General features: G+C 45.1%; 1 protein-coding gene across 2 annotated transcripts in view; it reads left to right on the forward strand.

The window, feature by feature from the left end:
* The window catches only part of RHBDD1 (rhomboid domain containing 1), a 136,664-nt gene that overhangs the window by 83,402 nt on the left and 39,253 nt on the right, over positions 1–14,009 (forward strand). For both annotated transcript variants that reach the window (XR_015869736.1, XM_088446283.1), the window contains exon 7: positions 6,079–6,201. Coding sequence is in view for 1 of the 2 variants with exons in the window: in XM_088446283.1 (XP_088302409.1) it covers positions 6,079–6,201 (123 nt within the window). In the remaining variant the exon portion in view is untranslated. The remainder of the gene's footprint in view (positions 1–6,078; positions 6,202–14,009) is intronic.

A 14,009-nucleotide genomic window follows, 5' to 3' on the forward strand; every position in this document is an offset into this window, starting at 1 on the left:
CAATACCACCACTTAAGCAATTTATGGCGGTGTTACATTTCTGTGCCTCAGGATCGTTTCAAACAACGGTGGGAATAGTGGCGGGCATCTCACAATCCTCCTTTTCCCGGATCCTGAGGGCAGTGATGGAGGCACTTTTCAAGCACCTCCATCATTTTATTCAAATGCCTTTGGATATGGGTGCCCTTAGTGTGGCCAAGGCCAATTTTTACCAAATAGCTGGCTTCCCACACATCATAGGGGTTGTGGATGGTACTCACATACCACTTCAGCCTCCAGCACGGCTGGAGGCCATATTTCGAAACAGGAAACACTATCACTCCCTGAATGTAATGGTGGTATGTGATGCCTCCCTCCAGATCCTGTCCCTGAATGCAAAATTACCAGGAAGTGCACATGACTCCTTCGTCATCCGGCAATCAGGGATATGGCACAAATTAAACAACCTACAAGCTGGTGATGCGTGGCTTCTGGGTAAGTGGAGACCTTTAGTACATAACAATGTTAAGCTTGATACACAGTGATCCTGATGTTGTCTATTCTTTTTCACAGGAGACAGTGGATACCCTTGCATGCCCTGGCTGCTCACTCCTTACTTGGCTCCCACACCAGGTCCACAAAGTGAGTTTAATACCGCACTTACAGCCACCAGGCAAGTGGTGGAGCGCTGTATCGGCCTTTTAAAAGTTTAATACCGCACTTACGGCCACCAGGCAAGTGGTGGAGCGCTGTATCGGCCTTTTAAAAGGTCGATTCAGATGCCTCCACCGCTCTGGTGGCGAGCTCATGTATTTGCCGGATATGGTTTCGAAAATTGTGGTCCTGTGTGGGATATTTCACAACATCGCCATAAGGAGTGGTGTTCCAATGCAGCCAGAGGATGCCTTACCTGAGGATGGCCCCCCCGAGGTTGGTCGGAGGTCAGTATGTGGGGGGGCCATACGCGATGATGTGGTGGCCCGATATTTTAGGTAATTATTGATCAAACAACAGTGTGTATACCCAATGTGTTCCGTTTTTTTAACGTTCATCTTTTTTTATATTAATTCTTGCACCATCTTCTGTTTGTTTGCATAATCTTTGGCACTCCCACGATAACTAATTCCTGCTACCCTTCCAAAACCTTTCTGTGGAAACTTCGGGAATATATTCTGACACCAATATTGCAACGCCATATTTTTGAAATCATGTGGACATGGACCTTCGTCAACCAGTTCTTGATTTGTTGTGTGTTTGTTTAGTTTTTTTGGTATGTGGAGTTTTTCTGATTATCACTGTGTGTTTTGTTTGTGAGTGACCACTTTGGATTTTGATTTCTGTTGTGAATAAATATTTGGAGAGTGTAATTTGTTTCCTTTTTGGGCACGTTAGAAGCAAGTGTAAACAAACTCCCAAACGTTAATTTTACCTAAGGGGTAACCCAGTAATGAAGCAAGTGGAGCTAAAATGTAATATGTTTTCGGGGTACTAACCAACACAACAAGGAATCGTGTGCAATCAGTTGCCTTCGTAAGATTGTCCTGAGCAGTTTGGCCACCAAATAGGAACCTGAAAAATGGTGTAAACTATCATGTTGACCACCACAAAAAGGAAAATGACATTGGTACTGGGAGGTGTTTCTTGTGCCTGTTTGCATTCGAAATACAACACACAATCTGTAGTGAGTTTCAGGGGCAAACCTTGCTTTAAGAGTCTACTTATGTCAGTGTAAAGAATCTTGGATTTACTCCAAACGCATGAGACAGAGCTTGATTTTAAACAGATTTATTAAGAAACAATTTGTAAAAAAAAAAAAAAAAACAACTAATTCCTAAGGAGGACCAACAGATGCTCAAGGCCCTGCATTAGCCCGGTGACCTGCTCCCGCATACGGCCCACACAATTCAGAATCTCTTCCCGACGCCTCTGTACCTCTGTGGGTGACAAAAGTTTGGGGATAAATAAATCGATAATGAAGCAACATTGTAAAAAAACAAAAAACAAGCAAACACAAACTTACAAGCTTGTGGGCCAAAAAAAAATTACACGGATAAAACCCCGAACCACAAAATGTCGTATGCCAAAAATACAAGGGCCCTAAAAAAAGGCACACAGGTGTGATATGTGTATGGTGACATCAGCAGGAACAGGTACAGACAACCCCCAAAAATACCCTAAGGCGAAAAAAAGTTATAAAAAATGGGGACGACACATGATTACATACAAACAGTTTGTGGTGTCCAAAATAAACTTTAAAAACATACCGTTCTCCAAAACGAGAGAGCCAGAAGCCACTCCCTGGACCACCTCGGAGGTGGCTAAATTCCCCAACCCGAGGGGCAGGGTGTTTTCTTGATCCTGGGAGGGGGTATTTGGAGGAGGGACGGATGGAGGAGAGGGGGAATTGGGCTGGAGGGGAAGTAGTTCAGAAATATCGGCCACAGGGTCTGGGGAGGAGGGGGGAATAGAGGAATTGGGGGTTGGAGAGAGGGGCCGGGACCGGCGTCTTGTGTGGCGATGCCGCCGTAGTGTTTGCTGTGCCCCTAAAAAATGACCAAAAAATTTTTGTTAGTTTCAACAGGAAACAAAAAAAAAAAAAATAGGACAGACATGAAAACATGCACATGCAGATATGTCTACAATGACTCAATAGGACAGACATGAAAACATGCACATGCAGATATGACTACAATGACTCAATAGGACAGACATGAAAACATGCACATGCAGATATGACTACAATGACTCAATAGGACAGACATGAAAACATGCACATGCAGATATGACTACAATGACTCAATAGGACAGACATGAAAACATGCACATGCAGATATGACTACAATGACTCAATAGGACAGACATGAAAACATGCACATGCAGATATGACTACAATGACTCAATAGGACAGACATAAAAACATGCACACGCAGTTAGGGCCCACAAGAAAAACTTGAAAACCACAGTCCAGAACACTTACTTTCCGCAATCTGCATGCGAAAGCATGCCAGCAAGCGGGGCGTCCGCCGGTGCAGGTCCGACCACCTGCGCTCCAGCTGGCCAATATGTCGGCGTGAGCCGAAGGAGCACAGGCGTCGACATACCTCCGCATATGCGGAACGCTTGCGCCTATTGGAGATGGGTGGAGGCTGACTGGTGATCCTCCTGTCCATCACCTCCGTCAGCACCAGCAGTTCGCGCCTGGTGAATGCGGCGGATCTCATGATGGCAATGGTGTTTTTTGGACAAAATATTTTTAATAAAGCACCAAAAAAAAATTTGATTGGCTAATGTATTTGTGAAATTAACAGGACCAATTCTATTGGTTAGTGTATGAGTCATGTGTTCGACAGGGCCAGAAATCTCTTGAGAGTTATGATAGGCTTGATGCAGTGACATGCGTAAGCTAATTTAAATAAAGAAATGAACCACAGAAAAATTGTGGGGAGACAAACAAATAGAACAATTGTTTAATTGGGGCTAACATGTCTTTGGAACAATAAAAGCGAAGGTTTCAGCCGTACGTATTCTGCGAGCAAATACAAACACGGACAAGATTAAAGTTTATTGCATTGTGTTGAAAAAAATAAATAAATTAAGCTAATTGATATATTGATTGGCATGATACGATTGAGGGAGGTAGGCCGAAAAAACGAGCAGGTAATCGGAATCTGACAGTCCCACTTCCGGTTTGTACTTGTGCGTGCGTTCCCTTCAAGCCATTTCGGGGATGTACGCTCGCTATTTGGCACGCTCGTTAGTCAGAGGAGGGGTCGCCTGAGTTTGGGGCGGATTTTTAGCTGCGTAGGAAAAAACGAGCGAGTGCTTGAATTTAAATATTTTTTTACGTACGGCGAACGTGCGTACGCCCACTTGCGAGTGGGTCTGAATCTGGGCCATAGTCTGCTCTTGGTGGACCTTGCACCATACACTGACCACACACACTGCCAGTTTTACTCTGCTTTGGCAATTTAAATCTCTCTCTCTTTAATATCATTCTGCAAATGATTGTTCCATAGGAGTTTATATAATTTTATATCATCTTCACTCACAACTCTAATTTCCTGACTGTACACTCCAGTATGGGATTTGCGACTATCCAGCTTGAACCTTTGCAGACCTCTGGAGATATTTCTTTTTATTTCCCATATTTATCAGCACACAGCATAAACACAGGACCACCTTTTGTTTTCACTTATACCACATTGTGTTTTCAAAAGTATTTTCAATACAGCAAAACATTTTTTGTTCATGTGGCACTACAGTTACCATGGTGTATCACGCACTGTCTTTTTAACAGCTTATTCAAACAATTGTTCTTCCTCTCCAAAGGAAAAAGTGCACACTTGCAGCCAATTTTTCTGGTCAAACAACACTTCATAACAGGCCTTCATCACTCACCCCTTCCTTGTCTCCATTATACTGTGCATCCATTATTTCTGCATAGACCCCAGAGTAGATCAGTTGCTTAGATCCTTATGCATGCCCGCATTCTCCACCATATGTCATATATCTGAGGTAATTAGCTCAGGAGAGAGGTCAGTGGTGCAGTGAGTAGGTGCATAATAAAGATCCACATGCAACTTTGCAGGTTAAAATTTAAATAAATGGTGCTTTACTGTCAGCATTTCAGGAACAACATAATAAACAACCTTGCCCCTCATGCAGGGCATTACCTCACTGAACCCTGACTATAATGGGCAGTTAGCCTGTAAATGTAACACAGTCTCTTGTATTCCCAGTCCTGTCTCTTACAGGCATAAACATGGCCTCCTGGCCTTCACGCAAAGTCTCTTGTGGTCCTCCCTGCCTGGCTTGCAGATCTGGACACTGGCCTCCTGGCCAGACTTCCTCAAAGTCACACAAACAGTCCCAGAGATTTGCTGTCCTCCCTGCCTGACTGCAGGTCTGGAACACCAGGCACACTGGGCTCTGTAGCTGCCACAGTCCCACTTGGACTCTCCTCTGGCAACCTGACTGGTCTGCCTCAGTCCTCCCTGGACTGAGGGCCCGATTCAGACCCAGTCGCGAGGCTCCGTTCGCTGTTCTGTGCATAAGACGAAGTGTGCGAACCAGTCACTGCGATCGTGAAGTCAGTACTCAGACTCCCCGCAAGCATGAGTGACAGGTAGTGCTGTTTGTGGGTGGTGACGGGGGATGGTCAGGCGAACGCAGGCATGTCTGTGCGTCTGAACGCCATTTCATGGGCATGCATAATTAAGACGCATCGTCAGCTTACGTAGCAGAAGGTATCATTACACACAGTGCCTGCAGCAAGGTCAGGTCAACCACAAGTGGTGCGTATGTGTCCGATGTTAGCTGATGTTACCGATTTTTAAGTGAACTTCCTATATATGATGGATGTGACAAACGAAAAGTGGGCATCTTATTTCAGGCTGGTGGGCATCTAGTTTCTTACCGCGATCGCACGGCAAAACATAGTGGGCGTACTAATGTTTTGCTAGCGATTGCCGGATTTGCATACTTTCACAGCAGACAGCTGCGTGTGTCCTTGTATTAGCGAGCGGGTCCGAATCAGGCCCTGAATCTCACATTTCCTATTTCTACCATGTGTGGGTGGGTCCCTCCAGCCCCACGCAGAATACATGTCTCACCATCGCCACCTAGTGTGATATTGTCATTGTATACTGTATATATAGCAGGTCAAATAAGTATTGAACACATCAACAATTTTCTTAGTAAAAATATTTGTAATGGGACTATTGTAATGAAATTTTCACCAAATGTCAGCAACAACCGATGTAATCCATACATGCAAAAAAATCAAGGAAATCAAACCATAGGTGTCCATAAATTAAGTTATGTGTAATAATGTGAAATGACACAGGGGAAAAGTAATTCATGTCCACTTTTAGAATTCCAACTTTCATTTATAAGGGTAAATATTACATACTTGCTATCTTCTTAAGTATTGTTATTAGTCATAGAAAACTCTTGCACCCAAAACCCAGATATTGTGCTGTGCATAAAAATACTTGAAGATAATCTCAAATATTGTTAATTCCAATATGTTCTTGAAATTTTGCACATATATTGGTGAATGCTAAATTTTTAAAACAACATGATATACTTTTTTACTAGCTGGGTATCCAGAGTATCGGCTTAGAGATAGTAACACACCAGGGGGAAGTCATGTGCGCACCAGAGGGCTTGGTGAGGATGAACAGCTGCAACAAGCCATAAGGAACAGCCTTAATGATAGAGGTATGCATTTTATGACTTTGCTGATTTAAATTAGCTGGGAAAATAAATAACGTGTTAAATAGTGAATGTGCTTGAAGATTACTATGCATGAACTTGTCATTGAAAGTACTTGATCACATCTGTAGTATTTGTACGTTAATGAGATCTTTCCATCCTTATCCTTTGGCATAGTACACAGTTACACGAGGCACCATTTGGCATACATAAATTGCATAGACTAAATGACTGTATTACACTATTGTAATAAGTTATACAGAGGGATTCTCTAACAAATCTGTAGTATATCACACAGTTAGTGCAAGGCTTTGTAATTTTTATGGCTGACTGTACAGTTATCAGGTTTAGTCTGATATAATTATTACTCTGTCAGAGTAATAATTATATTCATCATATAAAACAAGGAATTTTATACTGTATTGTTCTACATACATAAATTGAGAACATTTCTCACTGAATAAGAACATATACACTGAGACTCGTAGAACTAGTACTAACAAGAGCAAATACTGAAAGAGCGCTAAACCCAGTATAATAAACAAGATAAGCAGCTCCTTGCAATTGTCCATAAATACATTGGCATATACTGGGAATTATACTAGACATACAAAACATAAAGATGTACAGATGTCCTAAGCTCTGAAAAGTGATACATTGGAGAGTGATAAACTACCAACCAATCAGATTCATACTCATTTCGCCTGTCGGAGCTGATTGGTTGGTAGTTTCTCTCTACAATTTATCATTTTCCAGGCTTAATACTTCTGCCACAAGATATGATGCTTCATGGTGAAGGACATATATTTTCTTATAATCAAAGCATTTTCTGTCTAGTTATTTCATTTCATCCATCTTTGCTACACTCTGATTGTACTTTATAACCCTTTGAGCTATTCACAATACAGCCAAGATAAGTCTAAATTGGTGGGAATAGGCGACCCTAACTTTCATTTGTAGACCATTAAAGTTATGAGTCTCCATCCCAGACAGTCTGGGAGAGGAAGCAAGTATGCCTTATGATTATCCTTTCTTGGGAAAGAGGTGATTCTTGTATCCTGATGGAAAGAAGCCCTGACAGGGGCATCTTCCCTGTGGGAAAGATCTGACCCAATCCTATCAGACTATGACAGCTTCTTAGCTACAGTAGGATCTTTGATGAACCTGGAAGAAAAACATCTTCAGCATCTGATATATTGCGTTCTTCAAGGCGTGCATACTGTAGGACAATACGTTGTGCAATTCTATAAACTTTCATTAGAACGTCAGTGGAATAATGAAGCATTTGTCGCTGTCTTTTGCCAAATGCCTCTCAGACAGAATTAAAGACAAATTGGCATTTTGGAATTATCCACCGGCCTGGACGACCTGATATTCTTTTGAAACAGGCTGGACACCGCTTCTGTAAAGAGGCTCCAGGAAAGGGCTAGGGTTGATTGTCCCAAAGTTTTTCCTGCTCCACAGTTTCAACCTTCTCCTCCTTAATCAGAGGAAACCATGTAAGTAGGTTCTTGTCTCACGCCAGAAGAACGAGAAAGGCGATTCCAAGAAAACATGTGTCTCTACTGTGCCGGTCCAGGTCATATGCTTGGGTAATGTCTTAAAAGTTAAGGAAAACACCCACTCCTAGCTGATTGTGTTATCCATGTGACCCTCAAACAACCCACGTGTGCCTGTCTGTTATTCTCAATTCTGGAGTCGCTGGAAACTTCATGACCACTTCCTTGGCAAAAGTCTTAGCTACAGTGCATCCGGAAAATATTCACAACGCTTCACTTTTTCCACATTTTGTTATGTTACAGCCTTATTCCAAAATTGAATAAATTAATTTTTGTCCTCAAAATTGTACACACAATACCCCATAATGACAACGTGTAAAAGTTTTTTTGAGATTTTTGCGAAATTTAATAAAAAAAAAACACTAAGAAATCACATGTACATAAATATTCACGCCTTTGCCATGAAGCTCAAAAGCGAGCTCAGGTGCATCCTGTTTCCACTGATCATCCTTGAGATGTTCATACAGCTTAATTGGAGTCCACCTGTGGAAAATTTAGTTGATTGGACATCATTTTGAAAGGCATACACCTGTCTATATAAGGTCCCACACTTGACAGCGCATGCCAGAGCACAAACCAAGCATGAAGTCCAAGGAATTGTCTGTAAACCTCCGAGACAGGATTATCTCGAGGCACAAAACTAGGGAAAGGTACAGAAAAATATCTGCTGCTTTGAAGGTCCCAATGAGCACAGTGTCCTCCATCATCTGTAAATGGAGGAAGTTCGAAACCACCAGGACTCTTCCCAGAGTTGGCCGTCCGTCTAAACTGAGCGATTGGGGGAGAAGGGCTCTAGTCAGGGAGGTGACCAAGAACCCAATGGTAACTCTGTCAGAGCTACAGCATTCCTCTGTGGAGAGAGGAGAACTTTCCAGAAGGACAACCATCTCTGCAGCAATCCACCAAACAGGCCTGTATGGTAGAGTGGCCAGGCGGAAGCCACTCCTTAGTAAAAAGCACATGGCAGCCCACCTGGAGTTTGCCAAAATGAACCTGAAGGACTCTCAGACCATGAGAGACAAAGATTGAACTCTTTGGTGTGAATGCCAGGCGTTATGTTTGGAGGAAACCATGCACCGCTCATCACCAGGCCAATACCATCCCTACAGTAAAGCATGGTGGTGGCAGCATCCTGCTGTGGTGATGTTTTTCAGCGGCAGGAACTGAAAGACTAGTCAGGATAGAGGGAAAGATGAATGCAGCAATGTACAGAGACATCCTGGATGAAACCCTGCTCCAGAGCTCTCTTGACATCAGTCTGGAGTGACGGTTCATCTTTCAGCAGGGCAACTACCCTAAGCACACAGCCACAATATCAAAGGAGTGGCTTCAGGACAACTCTGTGAATGTCCTTGAGTGGCCCAGCCAGATCCCAGACTTGAATCCAATTGAACATCTCTGGAGAGGTCAGAAAATGGCTGTGCACCGACGCTTCCCATCCAACCTGATGGAGCTTGAGAGGTGCTGCAAAGAGGAATGGGCCAAACTGCCCAAAGATAGATGTGCCAAGCTTGTGGCATCATATTCAAAAAGACTTGAGTCTGTAATTGCTGCCAAAGGTGCATCAACAAAGTATTGAGCAAAGGTTGTGAATACTTATGTACATGTGATTTCTTTGGGGGGGGGTTTTATCATTAAATTTGCAAAAATCGCAAAGAAAACTGTTTACACGTTGTCATTATGGGTATTGTGTGTAGAATTTTGAGGACAAAAATGAATTTATTCCATTTTGGAATAAGGCTGTAACATAACAAACTGTGGAAAAAGTGAAGTGTTGTGAATACTTTCCTGATGCACTGTATATCGTTAATCTCTACTCCCACTCCAATCTATTTTACTGCCATAAACTGTAGGCACATTCCTGGTAGTACCATCACTAAGCAGACTCTTCCAGTGAATTTTACCATAGGAGTGCTTCATTCTGAGTCTGTCTCCTTCCTTGTTGTGCCAAAGGCTTCCAACCAACTTATCATCTGGTTCTCTTGATTATGGAAGCATAATCTGCATAGTGACTGGACGACCATGCAGATGCTGGCTTGGGGTTCCTATTGCACTGAGCTATGATTTGAACAAATTGTTCCTCATCGCACCACCTTCACCTCTGAAAATTCTGTCAACCCTCCAGCCTACAGGGAATTTCAGAATATCTTTAAAAAACAAGCCGCAGAGTCTCTTCCTCCACACTGAGACTGGGATTGTCCTAAAGATCTGTTATAGGCAAAAACTCCTCCCAGGGGAAAGGTTTATTCCCTCTCTTCCTGAAACCCAGGCTATGTCTGAATATATCAAGTACAATCTGGAGAGATGTTTCTCTGCCTTTCCACCTCTCCTGCCGGGGTAGGGTTTTTCTAAAAAAAAAGACGGAGACCTGCGTCCGTGTTTTGATTAGCTAGTGTTGAATGACATCACAAATAAAAATTGGTACTCCCTTCCACTGATCTCGGAATTGTTTAATAGAGAGGAAGGTGCAACTATTTTTACGATACTGGACCTTAGAGGTGCTTACATCCTCATCAGAACCCGTCAGGGCGACTAGTGGAAGACCATCTTTAATATCCAGGACAGGCATTATGAGTATCTGGTAATGCCCTTTGGTCTGTGCAAAGCTCCTGCTGTTTTTCAAATATGTGTGAATTACATTTTTCAGAACTTATTATTATGTCACATTTGTCATGTTCCTGGATAACATCCTCATATTTTCCAGCAATCTTGAGTGTCATCCAACAATGTGAAGTATTTCTGCGCCTGAGAAACAACAATCTGTTCTGCAAGCTGAAAAAACGTTGGAGGTCAACTCTGTTTCTTTCCTTGGGTATATCGTTTCCGGCTCCAGACTAGAAATGGATCCGGAGAAAATTTAGGCTATTCTTAACTGGCCACCACTCTGAAAGCTGTGCATCACTTCCTCAGTTTTGGCAATTTATATAACAAATTTATTTGAGGGTATCCCACAATTGTCTCACCAATTATTGCTCTCACCAAGAAGGGTGCCAATCCTGCCCATTGGTTAGAGAATGCCCAGTTAGCCTTCCAACAGCTCAAGCAGGCATGCATTACTGTTCGTATCTTAAAACATCCTGATGTGGCACTTCCATTCTTCCTAGAGGTTGACGCCTCATCTATTGTAGTGGGGGCAGTTCTCTCCCATTAAGCACCATATGGCAAGTTCTACCCATGTGGGTTCTTCTCACGGAAATTCCAACCAGCCGAGGAAAACCATTCAGTTGGTAACAGAGCTGCTGCTGGCAATTAAGCTTGTGCTAGAGGAATGGAGACCTCTTTTGAAAGGATTAAGCTTTCCAGTTACCATCTACACTGACCACAAAAATCTCCTTTACCTCAAATCAGCACAGTGTATGAACCCAAGCGAGGTTTTATGGTCTCTGTTTCTACTTCATGGTCCATAGGGTATCCACAGGATACCTTGGGGTATAGGTGATGACGTCAGTCTTCAGGCACCACAGAGTTAAAGTTTTCAGCCTCCCAGGATGCATCTGGGTCCCTCTCCTATACCCCGCCCCCGGGCCAAGGCATCTCAGTTTTGTCGGTCCCTGGCCGGAGTCGGAGGCACTGTGCAGAGGGGGGCTCTGAAGAGCCCCTGAAGTTTCTTTTAAAGGCAGCGCTGGCTGCACATCTGGGAGTACAGCATGGACAGTCAGTACTGACGTCCATGCCGTCTCCCCTACACCCCGCCGGTACCAGAACGCCGGTACTGATCCGGGGATGCTGGTAGACATCTGGGGTCACGGCTAGCTGTGTCCCCAGATGTTTTGGACCATGGCCGGATCCAAGGGGATGCAGGTAAGCAGCAGGGTCCCGTGGTGGGTCCCCGCTGGTCACATGGTCCTGAGTCCCCAGGCAGGGGGCTCCCTGGGGACTGGCTGCAGCGTGGAGCCAGGCGACCAACCTGCGCTTCCACTACCCCCTGGGACAGCGGGCCGCTGCTAAGCGGCATGTGCTGCGGCGTCCCAGGGGTTAAATGCATGCCAGGGGAGCGCGCTTTCCCTGTCTCACAGCCGGCGCCTCCCCTGCTGCACACAGCCTCTCTGCTCTGCCTGATTGGCCACAGTGTGTCAGCTGTCCTCCCCAGGCCGGCCTCCTTCATCTTCTGCTCCTCGGTGGCCATCTTTAAAGCATGGTGAACACTGCTGGAAGCCTGTGAGCGGTGGCATTGCGGTCTGGGTCCCCCAGCATACCTCTCCTCTGTTTGTCACAGGTCAGTGTATGCAGCGCTGAGTCCTACCAGCCTGAGGGTCTGAGTAGTTGAGAATCAGCGCTAATAGTGCAAGGATTTGTTTCTTCTGCATTGTATGTGACTGAACTGCTAGCCTGCTGTCTGTACTTTCACTTTCTACTGTCAGCTTTATTACTGTCCCTGATCTTGCTCTGCTCAAAGCCCTTGCGGTGCGCGGTGTGCAGGGTGTTATTCACACTATGCCAATACGTATAGGTGTGAGTGTCACATACTTACCATCATGTCTGAGACTTATTTTCCTCTCCAGCTCATGTGTACTAAATGTAATTTACCAATAGCGGAGGGGGAGGGTAACGCGGAGGGGTTATGCCCCCAGTGCCTGGCACTGTCACGGCCGATTATGGTCACGGTCCCGGTACAGGAACCTCCCTGGGCTTATTTCGCTAAGGCGCTTACAACCCTTGTGGACCAGCTAGCTCCGCCACCTGCGTTTACCCAGACGGGTTTGTCCCAGCAGTCAGTGGTGTCGTCACCCATGCGGGAGTTCCCGAGACAATTGATGGTACCCCACAGTCTCCCTGTCCCTTCCCAGGTTTCTCCGGAGCCTGCGTGGGTTAATACTCTTAACTACATCGGTTCAGCATTTGTCCGATGTTTTACAGGGGGAGTCTGTGTTGCGGCCTCATAACGGCCGGTGGCGTCTTTATCTGCTCCTTATGGGGATGACGATGAGACGTCAGATCATGGGGAGATTCTGGATCTATCTGACCAAGAACCTCTCCGTACCAAAGAGCCGGACGCTAAGTCCAAGGTGTATATCCCTGGTCTTATTCGAGCGGTCCGCTCGGCTTTAGTTATTGAGGATATTGATCCTTTGGTGGCCACATTCATATATGCCTTTTTAAGGATATTAAGGGTGAGGCTACGGTGTTCCCTCTTTCTGATCAATTAGTGGATCATTTAGAGGAGGCGTGGAAAAATCCAGGTAAACGGTTTCAGCCCCAGAGACGCTTAGCCGTGGCTTATCCGTTTGCGGTCAATTATTTTTCTAAGCGGGAATCCCCTACGCAAGTGGATTCACATGTCACACGCTTAGTCAAAAGTGCCACGTTGCCTATGCCTTCGATGTCATCCTTGAAGGATGTCACTGACCGCAAGGTGGAGATCTGCCTCAAAGCCGTTTATTCCCTTGCAGGGAAGCATCCAGACCGGCTTTGGCCGTGTGTTGGGTAGCCAGAGCTATGGAGCACTGGGCGGATAATTTGGAGGCGTCTTTGGACTCTGACTGTTCGGCTGAACAGACCGAGTTGGTGGGCAATCTCCGAGACTCGGCCACTTACATTAATGAAGCGGCCTTAGATATTTGTATGCTCACCTCTAGGATCTCCTCTGCAGCTCGTCGCACCTTATGGTTGCGTTCTTGGAAAGCGGACGCGGATTCCAAAAAGGGATTAGAAGGTCTGGACAGGTACTATTTGGTCCAGATCTGGACAAAATTGTAGTTACGTTGGCAGCAGCAAAATCTGCATGTCTTCTGTCTGCTACGATTCCTTCTAGTGCTGGTGGGTCGTCCTTTTGGCCTCACAGGGCCCAAGGTAGGCCTAAAGTACAGTCCTGTCCACGGCAGGCTGGGGCCAAGAAATTGTCCAAGCCCAAGAATCAGGTCTGGAGTACCAGACGTCCGGCTCCTAGGTCAGATAACAAACCTGCGGCCTGACGGTCCAGGCCTCCTTTTGGGGGACCCCAAAGTGGGGGGCGCCTGCTTCAGTTCGCCCGGTGCTGGTCGCAGTGCATGTTCCAATTTCCCAGAGGGGTCTGGGTTTCTATTCCATTCTATTTTTGGTGCAGAAACCCAATGGGTCTTGCCGTTCAATACTAAACCTAAAGGCCCTCAGCAAGTCCTTGAGGGTGCCTCTGTTTCGGATGGAGACCCTGCGGTCCATTATTCTGGCACTGGAACCTGGGGACTACATGGTGTCATTGGACATCCAGGACGCTTACCTGCATGTCCCTATTCTTTTGCGCCATCAGCAGTTCCTCAGATTGGCAATCTGCAACGA

The sequence above is a fragment of the Taudactylus pleione genome, unplaced genomic scaffold (genome assembly GCF_031769625.1).
Source record: "Taudactylus pleione unplaced genomic scaffold, aTauple2 ptg000395l, whole genome shotgun sequence".
NCBI lineage: Eukaryota > Metazoa > Chordata > Amphibia > Anura > Myobatrachidae > Taudactylus > Taudactylus pleione.